The sequence below is a fragment of the Mauremys reevesii genome, linkage group 10 (assembly GCF_016161935.1).
Source record: "Mauremys reevesii isolate NIE-2019 linkage group 10, ASM1616193v1, whole genome shotgun sequence".
Taxonomy (NCBI): Eukaryota; Metazoa; Chordata; order Testudines; family Geoemydidae; genus Mauremys; species Mauremys reevesii.
In genome coordinates, this window is record NC_052632.1 from 27,097,117 (window position 1) to 27,111,949 (window position 14,833).

At 40.1% G+C, this 14,833-nt stretch overlaps 1 protein-coding gene across 5 annotated transcripts in view; it reads left to right on the top strand.

Moving 5' to 3' along the window:
• The window catches only part of LOC120373565 (neuronal acetylcholine receptor subunit alpha-7), a 108,655-nt gene extending 103,664 nt beyond the window's left edge, over positions 1-4,991 (top strand). For 2 of the 5 annotated variants that reach the window (XM_039492190.1, XM_039492193.1), the window contains 2 exons: positions 1,151-1,260; positions 3,657-4,872. In XM_039492190.1, the coding sequence (XP_039348124.1) occupies positions 1,151-1,260; positions 3,657-4,175 (629 nt within the window). In that variant the 3' untranslated portion in view covers positions 4,176-4,872. Of the gene's footprint in view, positions 1-1,150; positions 1,261-3,656; positions 4,873-4,917 lie in introns of those variants that run through there. The other 3 variants (XM_039492194.1, XM_039492191.1, XM_039492192.1) reach the window with 3 other exon arrangements.
• Positions 4,992-14,833: the final 9,842 nt, after the last annotated feature.

Here is a 14,833-nt window from a genome sequence, read left to right on the forward strand (position 1 = left end):
CGTATATTGGGAGGAAGATAGGGAGCACACTATGGGGACAATGGGAATGGTTGTGGAACATGTGCTGGGATACACTGTGGGAGGACAAAGGCACAGTGGGGGTCACATAGGGACATTTGGGTAAGAAAAAACTCACTTGGGCATAGGAGACATTGCAGAGTGGGCAGGGTGCCCACAGGGGCTCGCTGAAGTGTTTGGTCACTGCAGGTCTCCCACCCACTCAAGCCTCATAGTAGTTCTCTCTCTTACTACCTTGGCATCCAGTGAAGTTTGTCATAAGCAGGGTCCTCTTGTGGGGGGTTGTCTCTGGTCTGCTGGAAGATCTGGAGCATAATAAAGAAAACAAATGGGATGTCGCTGGGGATAATGCCAAAGACTTTCCTTTGGAGTATGCAGTTGTTGCATCTTGGAACACAGTAAGTGAGGGCTCTATAAAACAGCAGATTGAAATTATACTCTGGAAGGGGAGGGATTTTTCCATTACAATTCCTCCACATGGCAATTGATATACAAGCAGAAAACCCCAACCACTCTGTCTGATATTAACCAACTAACAAATAATGATAACAATAATGAAAGGGGAGATTTTCAAAGGCACTAAAACAAGTCAGGTGCTTATGTTGTATTTAAAACAGTGTTAAAATTACACATTATCACTTTAAATATGTATGGGGTTTCCTGGTCCTGTTTGCAGGGTAGGGGGCTCTGTAAGGAAGAGTCTGATATGTGTCTTATGCTGTCAGTGGGCTAAATTTTGCCTCTCTTAGGGAGCAGACTGTTTTGTCGCTCTCTGGTTTTGGTTCTTGGGTGTTAAGTTCTGGATGCCAAGAAATAAAGCAGTGTTATGTTGCAACTTTACAGGAAGAATATTTAATTCTTTTATCTATTTTCCCTATGTATATGCTGTGAACATAACAGTTGCCAACTCCCATTGAAAAATCAGTGAGAGACGGGATACTGACTACTCTTTCTGCTTTTGAAAATATCTCTCCCAAATGCATTAAAAAGTAGCTTTGTTTTCCATTTTAATTATGTTCCTTCAGATTAGTACCTGTTTATGTAGGTGTATGCAATCACACAATAATAGATGTATGAAGCACTGTATATCACTATAATTTTACATATCTTGATTATGTGTTTATTTTTGCAGCTCAGTATTTTGCCAGCACCATGATTATTGTTGGCCTTTCTGTTGTTGTCACTGTTATTGTTCTGCAATATCACCATCATGACCCAGATGGGGGGAAAATGCCAAAGTGGGTAAGGTCTGATTCCAGTTCATTTACATCTACTTATTCACTATATACATTTTCAGATTAGAGATGTATCCTAGTGGCAGGTGACCCATTACTTCTTGATGTCTTTCCCCCATGAAGCTTCACAGCTGAGCAAAAATATCCACATACGTTTCCTCTTGTGGGCCTCTCATTTTTCAGTAAGAGGGAAACACTTGCAAGAAGTAAGATAGTCATCTTGTTTCTATCTTAAGAATTTCCTGTGATACAACTAGAACACCTAGAACATGAAGTACTGTGTCAAATAAGAACACATTAATTTCATTACAGCAGCTGCTATAGATTTAAGTATTGTTTACTTGTGAACAGTTGCAGCTGTGACCATCTTTTAGAGAGGTATGTTAAGGTGGAAGCGAAAATTTTTGAGCTTTCTATGAGTTATATACTGACTTTACCATCAAGCCAGGGGACTATGTCAAGTACAAATGAAAAGTTAGTATCTCTGTCATATTCTACTCTCCCCGAAGTATAATGCCATCTTCATGAACTAGTACTATGAATTATTGGTTTTATGTAAAGCACTATCATAGCATGACTGAGAACTAGAATCTTGCATAGTAACTGAATCTTGATGAGATAATGCTAAGGGTATGTCTAAACCCCAGAGACCGGGGTCTAGCTCGAGCCTGAATGTCTACACCCCAATTTTACGAACGCCAGTCAGCTGACACGGGTCAGCTGTGGGTGTTTAACTGCTGTGTGGACATACCCTATGAGTCCTGCATAGGTTGGTATTGCAAAGGGTAAGGTGCATTCTCAATTCCCATATATTTTACATTGCATCCTGCAGCATCAGGTCAATAGTGAAGGTGGAAAGTACTCTCCTTAGTGATCACTACTTCATACAGTCCCAGACCCACAGTCCCATGCCCCAGTGCTTTACAGACATTAGATATTCCCTGCCCCAAAGAGATTACACTATAGACAGTTAGGTGGTGGCACTGGAAGACTGAAAGAGAACTGGTTAAGTATCAGTCAATGCAGAAATAGAACTGATTATATATAGACCAATGCAGCGTGAATTAGAAAACCAAATCTTGATGACTGCATTTGCATAAATAATTTCTACTGGAATCAGTTGGAATACTCATGTAAAATAAGCAAGACTTGGCACTGAAGACCTGATCAAAAGCCTATTTAAACTCAGTAGGAGTCAATAGGATTTTGGATTAGGCCTTGGGTTAATAAAGGTGGTCTATATTTTTACCTGAATTACATTGTTGGGTGGTGGCGGGGAGGGGGGAATATGAAGACAAGGACATTTACCCTCAAAATGTCATCAGGAGTATATCTACTCTAAGTGGCATTCTAAAATCATAACAAATGGACTAAATCCAATATAAATTACATTGCAAGAGTTACATGTGGTTTGAAACAATGAAATGACATTATGACTAGGAAAAAGAAACATTGGAATTACTTGTTGAAATCCTGATTGAGCTGAATTTTGGAAGCCTGAATTTGAACTGGAGCATTCTTTGACTCATCTGTCCTTTTTGTTTTGCTGCTAGAGAACAGCAATGCAAAAAACAATAAAATGAAACCTAGTGATTTGATTTGCAACTGGAATGAAACTAATCTTTTTTTACCAAGGACTTTTCTTTTCCATCTGTGCTCTGTGTATTTGCAGATCTGTTTTATACAGTTTGCAATCAGTTGTCATAAAAGGGTTGAGTGCGAGTAAAGTAAAAACACTGTAAAATATAGCAATCCAAACCAATTAGTATGGCATATTTTTAGCAACTGCCTCAAAAGCACTGAAGTATTAGACTGAAATTCTTTCACTCTTATTTCTGTTTGCAACATTTATTTTATTTATTTCCTCAAGTATAAAGCAAAACTATTTCGAGTTTCATTGAAAATAATTGTTTTCTAATAAAAGTAAAATCCACAGTTTCAATTTAAAAACAGCAAAGTTTGTCATGTCACTGCTTTGACATGAATGTGATAAAAAATCAACATTACTGAGATACCTGTCAGACCAGCCCACAGCAGTAATAATTTGACAGTTGTATATGGCCATTAGCAGCACTGCTGGGAGTGGGACAGTGGACTCAATGGCTGAGAGTGACTGTAGGACAATGATGACATCACCACTAGGCTACTAGGCAAGATCAGCAAATAGAGACCAGGGAGCACAGGGGCCCTGGAACAGTTTTTATAGTGGAAGTGCTGAGAGCCATTTAGCCAAATTGCAATAAACCCTGTATATAATGGAAATCACTTCAAGCCAGAGCATGTGGCAGCCCCCACCGCACCTATGGGGAGCAGAGAGCACCAGAGCTCTACAATACAAATAAGTATTGATGACAATCAGTCTTTCTGTTTACAAATATGTTTTACTTCTCAATCTTCTTCCAGACAAGAATCATCCTTCTGAACTGGTGTGCCTGGTTCCTGAGGATGAAGAGACCAGGGGAGGATAAAGTACGCCCTGCCTGTCAGCATAAGCCGCGTAGATGTAGCTTGTCAAGTGTGGATATGAACACTGTGAGTGGACAACAAGCCAGTAATGGGAATATGCTCTATATTGGGTTCCGGGGGCTGGAAGGGGTCCATTGCACTCCGACCACTGATTCTGGGGTAGTTTGTGGGAGGATGACCTGCTCGCCAACAGAAGAAGAGACTCTCCTGCACAGTGGACACCCCTCTGAAGGTGACCCAGATTTAGCTAAGATCTTGGAGGAGGTCCGATATATTGCAAACCGATTCAGAGAACAGGACGAGGAGGAAGCCATTTGCAATGAATGGAAGTTTGCAGCCTCCGTGGTAGACCGTCTCTGCTTGATGGCTTTTTCTGTCTTCACCATCATTTGTACGATCGGCATTTTAATGTCCGCACCAAACTTTGTAGAGGCTGTGTCTAAAGATTTTGCTTAATTCTGCAAAATGTCTATGATCCTCCAAGGTATGCTATGTAGCAAATAGATGAGTACATGGTCTTTTTTTTTAAAAAAACATGCCTTATCATGAATATATTCTTACTCAGTGACCCATTTAAAAACAGTGAAATGTCTGTGGGGCTCACTCCAGCCTGTGAGATGTTGAGGGACCTTAACTCCCACTGAAGTGTGTAAATAGGGCATTCAGTTTATAGGGTTGAGTCCACAATTCGTGATCTATTGCTAAAGTATCTTATGGACCAGTCTAAGGCCACTGGCATTAATGGAAAGATTCCCATTAACTGCAATGAGCTTTGGATCAGGCCCTTAGCCAATAAATGACACAAACGCTATAATGAGGGAACACTCCCACCAGCTTACGTTGTCAGAAGCAACTAGTGAATGTGGGGCCCACGCTGACACCTGATATTCAGAGGGCAGGTACTCAGCAATACTGAAAATCAGGCCCCTGAAAAGTGTGTCAAGTTGGGCTCCTAAAAACTGAGTCTGCCAAAATGGACACTACCAACTTTAACGGGAGCCGGCTCTGAAGCATAGATCCTAATTTTAACAGCACTAAAAGTGTGGGCTGAATTTTTAAAACACACTTCAAATGATTTGTCAAGGAATTTAATTTTGGGGCTTATACCCACTGCCTTCTCCAGCAAAGACATTCTTTGAACTGCTAAGTTTTGTTGAACCCATTTTGCTATATTGATGTCTGTCTTTTTTTTTTAAAGGAAAATGCAGGATTCAAGATATCTACATCTTCATTTGTTAAAGAGAGACTCGGGTCTTTTTAGTGATTGCTTTCCAATGTGGGAAAGATAACAATCTCTATACAAACTCAAAAATAAATGGCAAATCTAAAGCAAAATGAGTCATTTCTATGTTCAAAATTAATGTTTTGTCTGCTGCATGCACAGTATTTTAGATGCAGCATCATCTTTCTGTTGACTTACCAATACATATTATGGAAAGAAAACTGCTTAGCTTTTTTGCTCAGTGCATTGGTTAAAGCTGAAAACTCTTCTTGCTGTGCATAAGCTGTAAATATTCACCAGGAAACTTTAAATAGGAATTCCTTTTTAGAAAATCATTCTATGGGCAAAGTTTTAAGTGCACAAATAAGTAATTAGGTGCCTAACATTTAAAATTTGTACCTTTAAAATCTCCCCGTGGAATGTTAAACTTTTCAAGTGAATGTGGTGCTCAAGGAAAGTGCTGAGCTGACAGTGCTAGAGACTGAAGTCCCGTGTCTACAATAGGTGCTGAAAAGCATCCCTACTCTGTCCTGCCAATGTGCCTGAACTGTGATCTCAGAGGATGGGGCTCTCTTTAGGCAGCAGAAGCTAGTTCAGTTCTGAGATTGCCAAGAAGGCTGCAAATTGATGCCATTTGTGGCAGGTTTTTATTGAAGTGGATATTAGACTGAGAATCCAACTAACTTCTCAGACAGCTGTAAGAGCAATGGGATAGGAGCCACTTTTGGTTATTACGGATTTTAGCTGATTTGAATTACAGATATACAGTTGAAAGGCTTTGGGTGAGAGCTTCATCCCCACTTTGGTCACTTGCTGCCAAATAAAAACCCTGGAGTGGTGAAAGGGGCCCCTAAAAAGTCCTCTATATAGCTGGGGGGAGTATTCTTCTGGCATAGGCGGCATGCTGGCAGTGGGAGGGGTGTTGAGCCACAATACACAGCACTGTGGAGATTCCTGGCAGTGCTGTTTCCCATAGGGCAGTCCAGGGAGGTTGCTGTAATTTAGACAGGCCTGTGCATGTTGTACCTGGGGGGTTTTGCAGGCCAGGATCAGGAGGCGCAAGGTGAGGCTTAAAGCTATGTTAGCTCCCCTCCCCTGGTGCTGTGCCTCGAAGTGCAGCACAGACTCCCACCTATAATATCTAGAGCTGAGCAAATAATTTATACTCATTAGTTAATGTAGTCTCTTTGGTTTTGATTTGCCCATGAGGAAATCAGTTTCTCAGATGTATTTATTCAAAATTATTCACTGAATAATTCTTGCTTTGTAGATTGCTCATCAGCAGTTCACTATGAGTATCTGAGTTTGAGTGGAAACCCAGGCCACATGGTATAATTCCCCGATTCTAGGAGCTATGCTCTGCCAGTCTACTTTCTTGTGCAAATACTAGTCTTCAAGTTGAAAATGTCTTTAGAGATATTTATTAAACAGGCTCTTAAAATGTGCCGAGTCAGCAAAAATTCCCAATAGCCAATTCACCTGTTATCATATTCACAGAAAGTGAGTGCAAGTACAGGATGAAGCAAATTCAATTGTTTAGTTGAGGGAATATCGATGGAATATATCCTTGAGATTTGCTCACCTACTTGTAGTTCTCAAAGATCTTTACCAATACTCTGAGCTATCCATTCCCTTGAAAAAAAATTATTTCTAAAAATGTTGGCTTAGAAATTGTTGTTAATGTGACCATCTGGCTGGATATTTTTGGTACTATCTAACATGGTGGTAGAAATGTTTTGTCAGACTACACTGCTCCCCATCAAATGGAATTTAGTGTTAAACAAACTGTTTCCTATTTACACTCTAAAGTTCATTGTTGAAGTAGTTGTGTAGCCAGATGGAAAGTGGATTACAATTTGACGTTGAGCTCCCATGTTACCATTCTGTGTCTACACTTGGAAAAGTGGGACCTATAGTTCTCCTATGGGGCAGCTCTGCCAGAGGTAGCAACGGTGGAGGCCATAGTATATCTAAACCTCAGGTGTTTTACCACTGATGTTTCACACTATTAAGAATAAGGCTTGACAACTTGATGGTTAAGTCGCCAGCATCCTGTCTACACTACAGCCTCCATCATTGCCAATACAGAAATACACCAATGATGAATTATGAGTCCTAATTTTCCTAGCGTGGAGACAGCCTTTTAGACAAATATTGCCATTTTATAGCAAGATGCCAGCTGCCAGCAATTACAACCGTGAATTTTTATTTTGTTATGTGAAGATACTGCTTAAAGTTGTAAATTTTCAGACTGCCGGGCTGAGCAAAATAGATAAAATTTTCTTTCCAAACTGTAGGTATTGTATGTATGTGTGCTAAAAGATAGTCTCATCTAAATGCTGGGGGAAGTACACTTAAAACCCTACGCATCAAGTTGGAAATTAAATACTATATACTCTATGTGTATATAATATATAGAAGATACATGTTGATAGTGATCTGTTATGATCTTACACTGTGGTGAGTGAGTTCTCTCAAGTGACTTGTCTGGCAGACACATTAAAAAGCTCACTCTAGAGCGCTGATATCATGTACAATATTATTGGACAATGGACATTACTTTGTCTGTTTTATATATTGAATATGAAGCTTTTTAATATTTAAAAAATAAATTGTCATTATGCCAAAAATAAATTCCAACAATAAATTAAATAGTTTTAAAGAAAGATAAAATATTTAAACAATATTTAAAATAGTAAATTATTTTATATGGGATTTAACAATATTGTGTAAAAGTTTTTTTAAAGGATTCTTGAAATTTATGTTGCGTATAGCTGTGGGGTTTAATCTTAGATCACTTGTGACTGCTCCACTTTTTACTTCGTATTGAAAAAAAGAAGTAAACCAAAGCCCTGAGTTAATTTCTTTTTGCTACATTATTTTTAATAAGAAACAATGTACAGCTCGCAATAGAAAGAGACGATGCATCCATTAAATATTGTTATAAAAGTAATGCGACACCTTTTTGGTCCAGTACAAATAAATATTTTAGATCAAAAGGTCTTTGATCTGTTTCTTCCTTGTATTTTCTTGATCAATACAGTTACAAACCCCAAATAACTGAAATAAAGTTTCTCAGGATGATTGCAGAAGTTCAGTGGAAATTTCCTGATCTCTGTAGTCACACTCTGCTTAGCACACCAATTAAGTGATGCATGAACTTTGTGCTGGCCTTCTGTATGGGAGTAAATATCACCATGTGTTTCTTATAAGTCTCTCAAAGGTAGCTGAAGTGGCGCATATGCTTTGGGCTGGGGCACTCTGTAACTAGGGTGAAGTTAATCATTTGTGTGCTCTACATTAAGGGTTAACAGGAGAAAAAGCTATCAACTGAATACATAAACAGCCACATTCTTGCAGTTGTAAGGTTTCTGTGTGGGCTACACAGGAAGAATATTGTACTGAGCAGATCAAGGAGCATGTAATTTATGTAGAAAATTGAATCAGTGGCACATCCATGGGGAAGAAGTCTACTGAGAGCTACAGCATGGAAGAGATTCTGTTTATATCATTCCCGTCCTCCCTGGTTCTTACTCTATGGCATTAGGCTCAGACTTTCAATGTCATTTCAAAAAGGGATGCACTAATTTTATATGTGGTCATTAATGGCAACTCATGAAAAATTCATGCTTTTGTAGAATGCAGGTACCAGAAGGTTACAGGTTCCAAAACTCAAGTGCATTCAACTATGTATGGCAATAAGCATTTAAACAAACACTTGCACAGGTATTACATTCCATACAGTGGAAACCCAGACACACAATAATTTATTATGTACTATAGCTGACAGGAGTTAATCATGAGAGAAAGTATATTGACCCTAACAGGTGTAGGGAGTCTTAGGGAGGTCAAGAAGGCCTAGGGCAGTGGTTCTCAAACTTTTGTATTGGTGACCCCTTTCACACAACAAGCCTCTGAGTGCGACCCCCCCTTATATATTAAAACCACTTTTTTATATATTTAACACCATTATAAATGCTGGAGGCAAAGCGGGGTCTGGGGTGGAGGCAGACCTCTCGCAACCCCCTGAGGGGTCCCAACATCCAGTTTGAGAACCCCTGGCCTAGGGGATACTTGCAAAAGTTCTCCAGACCCATACCAATCAATTACTTGTTCTTTAATTATGATGATCAATATAGCGTAGCAAGGCTCCAGCACTTGATATTACAGCAGGTCTAATGTGATGATCTGGCATGTCTACATTCACTAGAGCAGTGATTCTCAAAGCTGGTCTGCCGCTTGTTCAGGGAAAGCCCCTGGCAGGTCGGGCCGGTTTGTTTACCTGCCGTGTCTGCAGGTCCAGCCGATCGTGGCTCCCACTGGCCACGATTCGCCGCTCCAAGCCAATGGGGGCTGCGGGAAGGGCGGCCAGCACATCCCTCAGCCCGCACCACTTCCTGCAGCCCCTAATGGCCTGGGACGGCGAACTGCAGCCAGTGGGAGCCGCAATTGGCCGAACCTGCGGACGTGGCAGGTAAACAAACCGGGCCGGCCTGCCAGGGGCTTTCCCTGCACAAGTGGCGGACCAGCTTTGAGAACCACTGCACTAGAGAATACCTTCTGCTGTTACTTCACCTTTAACGTAGCTGCTGATATTTACATAAATTACATATTAAAAACACACTGAAAGGAATTAGGAATCAATCCTTTATTTGCATAAGATGCCATATACAGAGACTAAATCTCACATGAGTCAAGCCATCTCTTTTCTGACCTAGAAAAGCACACGCTTCCTTTCTAAGGGTACATCAACACTGCAAAACCAAACCATGGCAGGAGTCTCAGAGCCAAGACCAACTGAGGCTGGCTGCTGCTACAGGGCTTAAAATAGCAGCATGGATGTTCCCACTCAGGCTGGGGCCCAGGTTCTGGATGCCAGTGAGGAGGGTGGGCCTAGGAGCCTGGGCTCTTGCCCCAGTGGCAATGTTTACTCTGATATTTTTAGCCCTATAGCACGAGTCAGTTGCTCCAAGCTCTGAAACATGGTGCTGTGGGTTATATTTTTCTCCAGTGTAGACATACCCTCAAGGGCAACCTTTTCGTAACAGAATTGCAGTCATCAATGTTATTAGAGTTAAATGCAACAAAAACTGAACTGTCTTAGAACTTTCATTTGGCCCATCAAAGGGGAAAAGTAACAAAGCTTTTCAATCAACTTCTGGTCATGTTAAGTCAATTGCATCTTTGTCACCTGTAACTTATTGGGTTTTCAGAAATGCACTGATTTGCCTCTGTAAAAAACCGAAGAAGGGATGTTGAACATTTATGCTCCAAAGCTGTAATAGGCAAATAATTACTAACCTTTTAAAAAATAACACGGCACCTTTTCATGTCACATTGGACCATGCACACCTCGTTGATAACTGAGGTTTTTTCATCAAACCTAGACAAGAAAAGATTGTAATAAAAGCAACCTAGTCGGGCAAATTAGTCGAAACAATAGTTAAAAATAAAATTGTCAGACACATAGAAAAACACAAACTGTTGAGTAATAATCAACATGGTTTCTGTAAAGAGAAATCGTGTCTTACTAATCTATTAGAGTTCTTTGAAGGGGTCAACAAACAGGTGGACAAGGGGGATCCAGTGGACATAGTGTACTTAGATTTCCAGAAAGCCTTTGACAAGGTCCCTCACCAAAGGCTCTCACGTAAATTAATCTGTCATGGGATAAAAGGGAAGGTCCTTTCATGGATTGAGAACTGGTTAAAAGACAGGGAACAAAGGGTAGGAATAAATGGTAAATTCTCAGAATGGAGAGGGGTAACTAGTGGTGTTCCCCAAGGGTCAGTCCTAGGACCAATCCTATTCAATTTATTCATAAATGATCTGGAGAAAGGGGTAAACAGTGAGGTGGCAAAGTTTGCAGATGATACTAAACTACTCAAGATAGTTAAGACCAAAGCAGATTGTGAAGAACTTCAAAAAGATCTCACAAAACTAAGTGATTGGGCAACAAAATGGCAAATGAAATTTAATGTGGATAAATGTAAAGTAATGCACATAGGAAAAAATAACCCCAACTATACATACAATATGATAGGGGCTAATTTAGCTACAACGAGTAAGGAAAAAGATCTTGGAGTCATTGTGGATAGTTCTCTGAAGATGTCCACGCAGTGTGCAGAGGCGGTCAAAAAAGCAAACAGGATGTTAGGAATCATTAAAAAGGGGATAGAGAATAAGACTGAGAATATATTATTGCCCTTATATAAATCCATGGTACGCCCACATCTCGCATACTGTGTACAGATGTGGTCTCCTCGCCTCAGAAAAGATATTCTAGCACTAGAAAAGGTTCAGAAAAGGGCAACTAAAATGATTAGGGGTTTGGAGAGGGTCCCATACGAGGAAAGATTAAAGAGGCAAGGACTCTTCAGCTTGGAAAAGAGGAGACTAAGGGGGGATATGATAGAGGTATATAAAATCATGAGTGATGTTGAGAAAGTGGATAAGGAAAAATTATTTACTTATTCCCATAATACAAGAACTAGGGGTCACCAAATGAAATTAATAGGCAGCAGGTTTAAAACAAATAAAAGGAAGTTCTTCTTCATGCAGCGCACAGTCAACTTGTGGAACTCCTTACCTGAGGAGGTTGTGAAGGCTAGGACCATAACAATGTTTAAAAGGGAACTGGATAAATTCATGGTGGCTAAGTCCATAAATGGCTATTAGCCAGGATGGGTAAAGAATGGTGTCCCTAGCCTCTGTTCAGCAGAGGATGGAGATGGATGGCAGGAGAGAGATCACTTGATCATTGCCTGTAAGGTTCACTCCCTCTAGGGCACCTGGCATTGGCCACTGTCGGTAGACAGATACTGGGCTAGATGGACCTTTGGTCTGACCCGGTACGGCCTTTCTTATGTTTTTATGTTCTTATGTTCTAAACTCTTGACTATGTAACACTTACCTCTTAACCTTTAGGTGTTAAAAGATCTGGACCCATTAAAGTCAATGAGCATCTATCTATCCCCATGGGACAGGACCATAGTTAGTACAACAATTCCAATAGTTATCACTTACCCACTATTCTGGCTTATTGTAAACATGGGAAAGGAGGAGGAAATAGCAATACATTGAAAGTAGCACATCTATTTGGTGTTACTTCAGGCTCAGAAACCAAAAATCTGGGATAATCTGACCCCAAACTGTGATACATACATGACAACCACAGGGCAGTATTAATTTAGTCATCACATGCTGAGAAATTACATGCCGCTGTTAAACTAGTGATACACAGTTACTATATCAATGCAACTTTGTTGTACACACACAGTTTCTGCTCTCTCACTGATCAAGTGATATTTTTTGCTTTTGTAAAATAATTTTTAAACAGAAAAATGAAACCATTGCAAGAATAAATACTGGGCCAAGTATTTCAGAACTTGCCTTGCCTTCCATAACCCTTAGATCGGGGAGATGGCAAACATGTACCGTGGCATCACCTTACCATCAAATTGCAACCATAGAGCAAAATTCTCCTCTCAAAGCTTCATGATGGAATCCTACAGCGAGGTTCCATTGAGGCTAATGGAATACTTGTAGGCAGAACAGAATGGGAGCTGTTTCGTGCTTTAAACCAAATGTTGCCCCAAGACCCTCATATCCGAATTCTGACTTTCCCAGTGCAGGTGCAATGGCAATGCACTGATTTCAGTGGGCACAGAGTCAGGCTCCAGGGCTAAGTTTGGCTTTTAAGGTTTTGCTTTGTAGCAATTTATTGTTTAAAAGCAAAAGAAACTTGAAAGTGGTGGGCAGTTGTGTATATCTAGTCAGGAAGAGGTCATTGCTATATCAGCTGGAGGATTCACTGGATAAGCACAGACCCTTCCATCCCTCTCCTCCACTGTATAGGAAGAACCGTACAGGAAGGATGGGCCTCACCTAAACCAAAATGAAACCAGGCTGTTGGTATGTAAAATAAGATAGGTGAATCTGAGTGCCTGGTATTAAATGAGAATATTGATATAACAGGCATCAAAGAAGCTTGGGAACAATGATAATCAATGGGGCACACCAATACCAGGGTACAAAATATCTAGGGCATGACAGAGTAGGTTGTGCTGGTGCATGAGTGGCGCCATATGTGAAAGAAAGCATAGAGTCAAATATAGTACAAATCTTAAATGAATCAAACTGTGCCATAGAATCTCTCTGATAGACATTCCACCCTTGAGTAATAAGAATGTAGCAGTAGGAATATACTACCAACCACCTGACCAGGATGGTGATTATGAAATACTCAGGGAGGCTAAAGAGGCTACAAAAAACAGAAAAGCTAATAATAAGTGATTGCAACTATCCCCTTATTGACCGGCACCTCAGGAAGGGATGCAGAGATAAATTTTCTAGACAGACTGCTTCTTGGAGCAGTTCATCCTGGAATCCACAAGGAGAGAGGCAATTCTTGAGGATCTGATCCAAGAGGTGAATATAGATTAACCACTTGGTAATAGCAACCCTAATGTCATTACATATAACATTGCTGGAAGGAGGAAACCCACCACAGTAGGTCAAAAAGGGGAACTGCACAAAAATGAGGACGGTAGTTAAATGGGACAGTCACAAGAGTGAAAAGCTTGCAAGCTGCATGGAAACTTTAAAAAAACCACCACAATAGAGGCTCAAACTAAATGTATACCCCAAATAAAAAAAACAGTAAGAGGACTAAACAAATGCCACCATGGCTAAACAGAGCAAAACAGAGGGTTAAGGGCAAAAACAAACAAATGAACAAAAACAAACAAACAAACCAAAGGCATCCTTTCAGAAGGAAGTCAAATCCTACTGAGGAAAATAGAAAGGAGCATAAACTCTGGCAAGTTAAGTGTAAACATATAATTAGGCAGGCCAAAAAAAAAATTTGAAGATCAACTAGCAAAGGCCACAAAAACTAACAGCAATTTTTTTAGTAGCTCAAAAGCAGGAAGCCTGCCAAAACAATCAATGGGTTATTGATTGAACAATTGATTGAATCATTGAACAATTGAGTTGCTGAAGAAACATGCAAGTAAGACAAGCCCATTGTGGAGAAGTTAAATGAATTCTCTGCATTGGTTTTCAAGGCAGAGCCCACACCCGAGACATTCTTTTTAGGTGACAAATCTGAGGAACTGTTCTAGACTGAGGTGTCAGTAGAGGAGGCTTTGGAACAAATTGATAAATTAAACAGTACTAAGTCACCAAGACCAGATGGTAGTCACCCAAGAGTTCTGAAAGAACCATCACTTATTGCAGTTTGATCCTTGATTTACATATTCGGAGTCCTTGATCTGTGGTAGAACTGCCATTGATTTCAATGCGATTTCTATGCAAGGTTCAAGGGCAGTATGTAGCATAAAGAATGGATGAACTTATTTTTGGGGGTTTGGCACTTAAATCTCAGAGAGATACCCAGAGCAACACACTATATAGCTGCATATACAAGGTAACTCTTAATAAATTATAATATATTTTGGTTCTACTAAACAAAACATATTTAAAGGTTTAAACAGCTGCTTGGGTTTTACTCAGCAAAATGTAAACAGCAAAAAAAGGTGGCTAACATATGTTTTGCATTTGCTTAAGCATAATATGACATGCAATGCCAACAGGCCGACATAGCTTACAAGGCTAAATAAATATCATTACATTTTCTACAAAATTATAGCAACTGACAGTAGCTTCCCTAATAGGTTTTCTGTTACAGTAATTATGCCTGGCCCGTTATCATGCCATTTTGTACATGAGGGTGAAAAACCCTCCTGAGATTTTTGCAGTAATTTTTGACTGCAGGTTGAATGGATTAGGATGTGCAAGCTCCCTAAGAGCATCACAATTATTTTCAGCTCCTGGTCTGTCTTTTTAGACAGCTCCTTGTCCATTTGAAATCACTTAGCAGATGGCACTG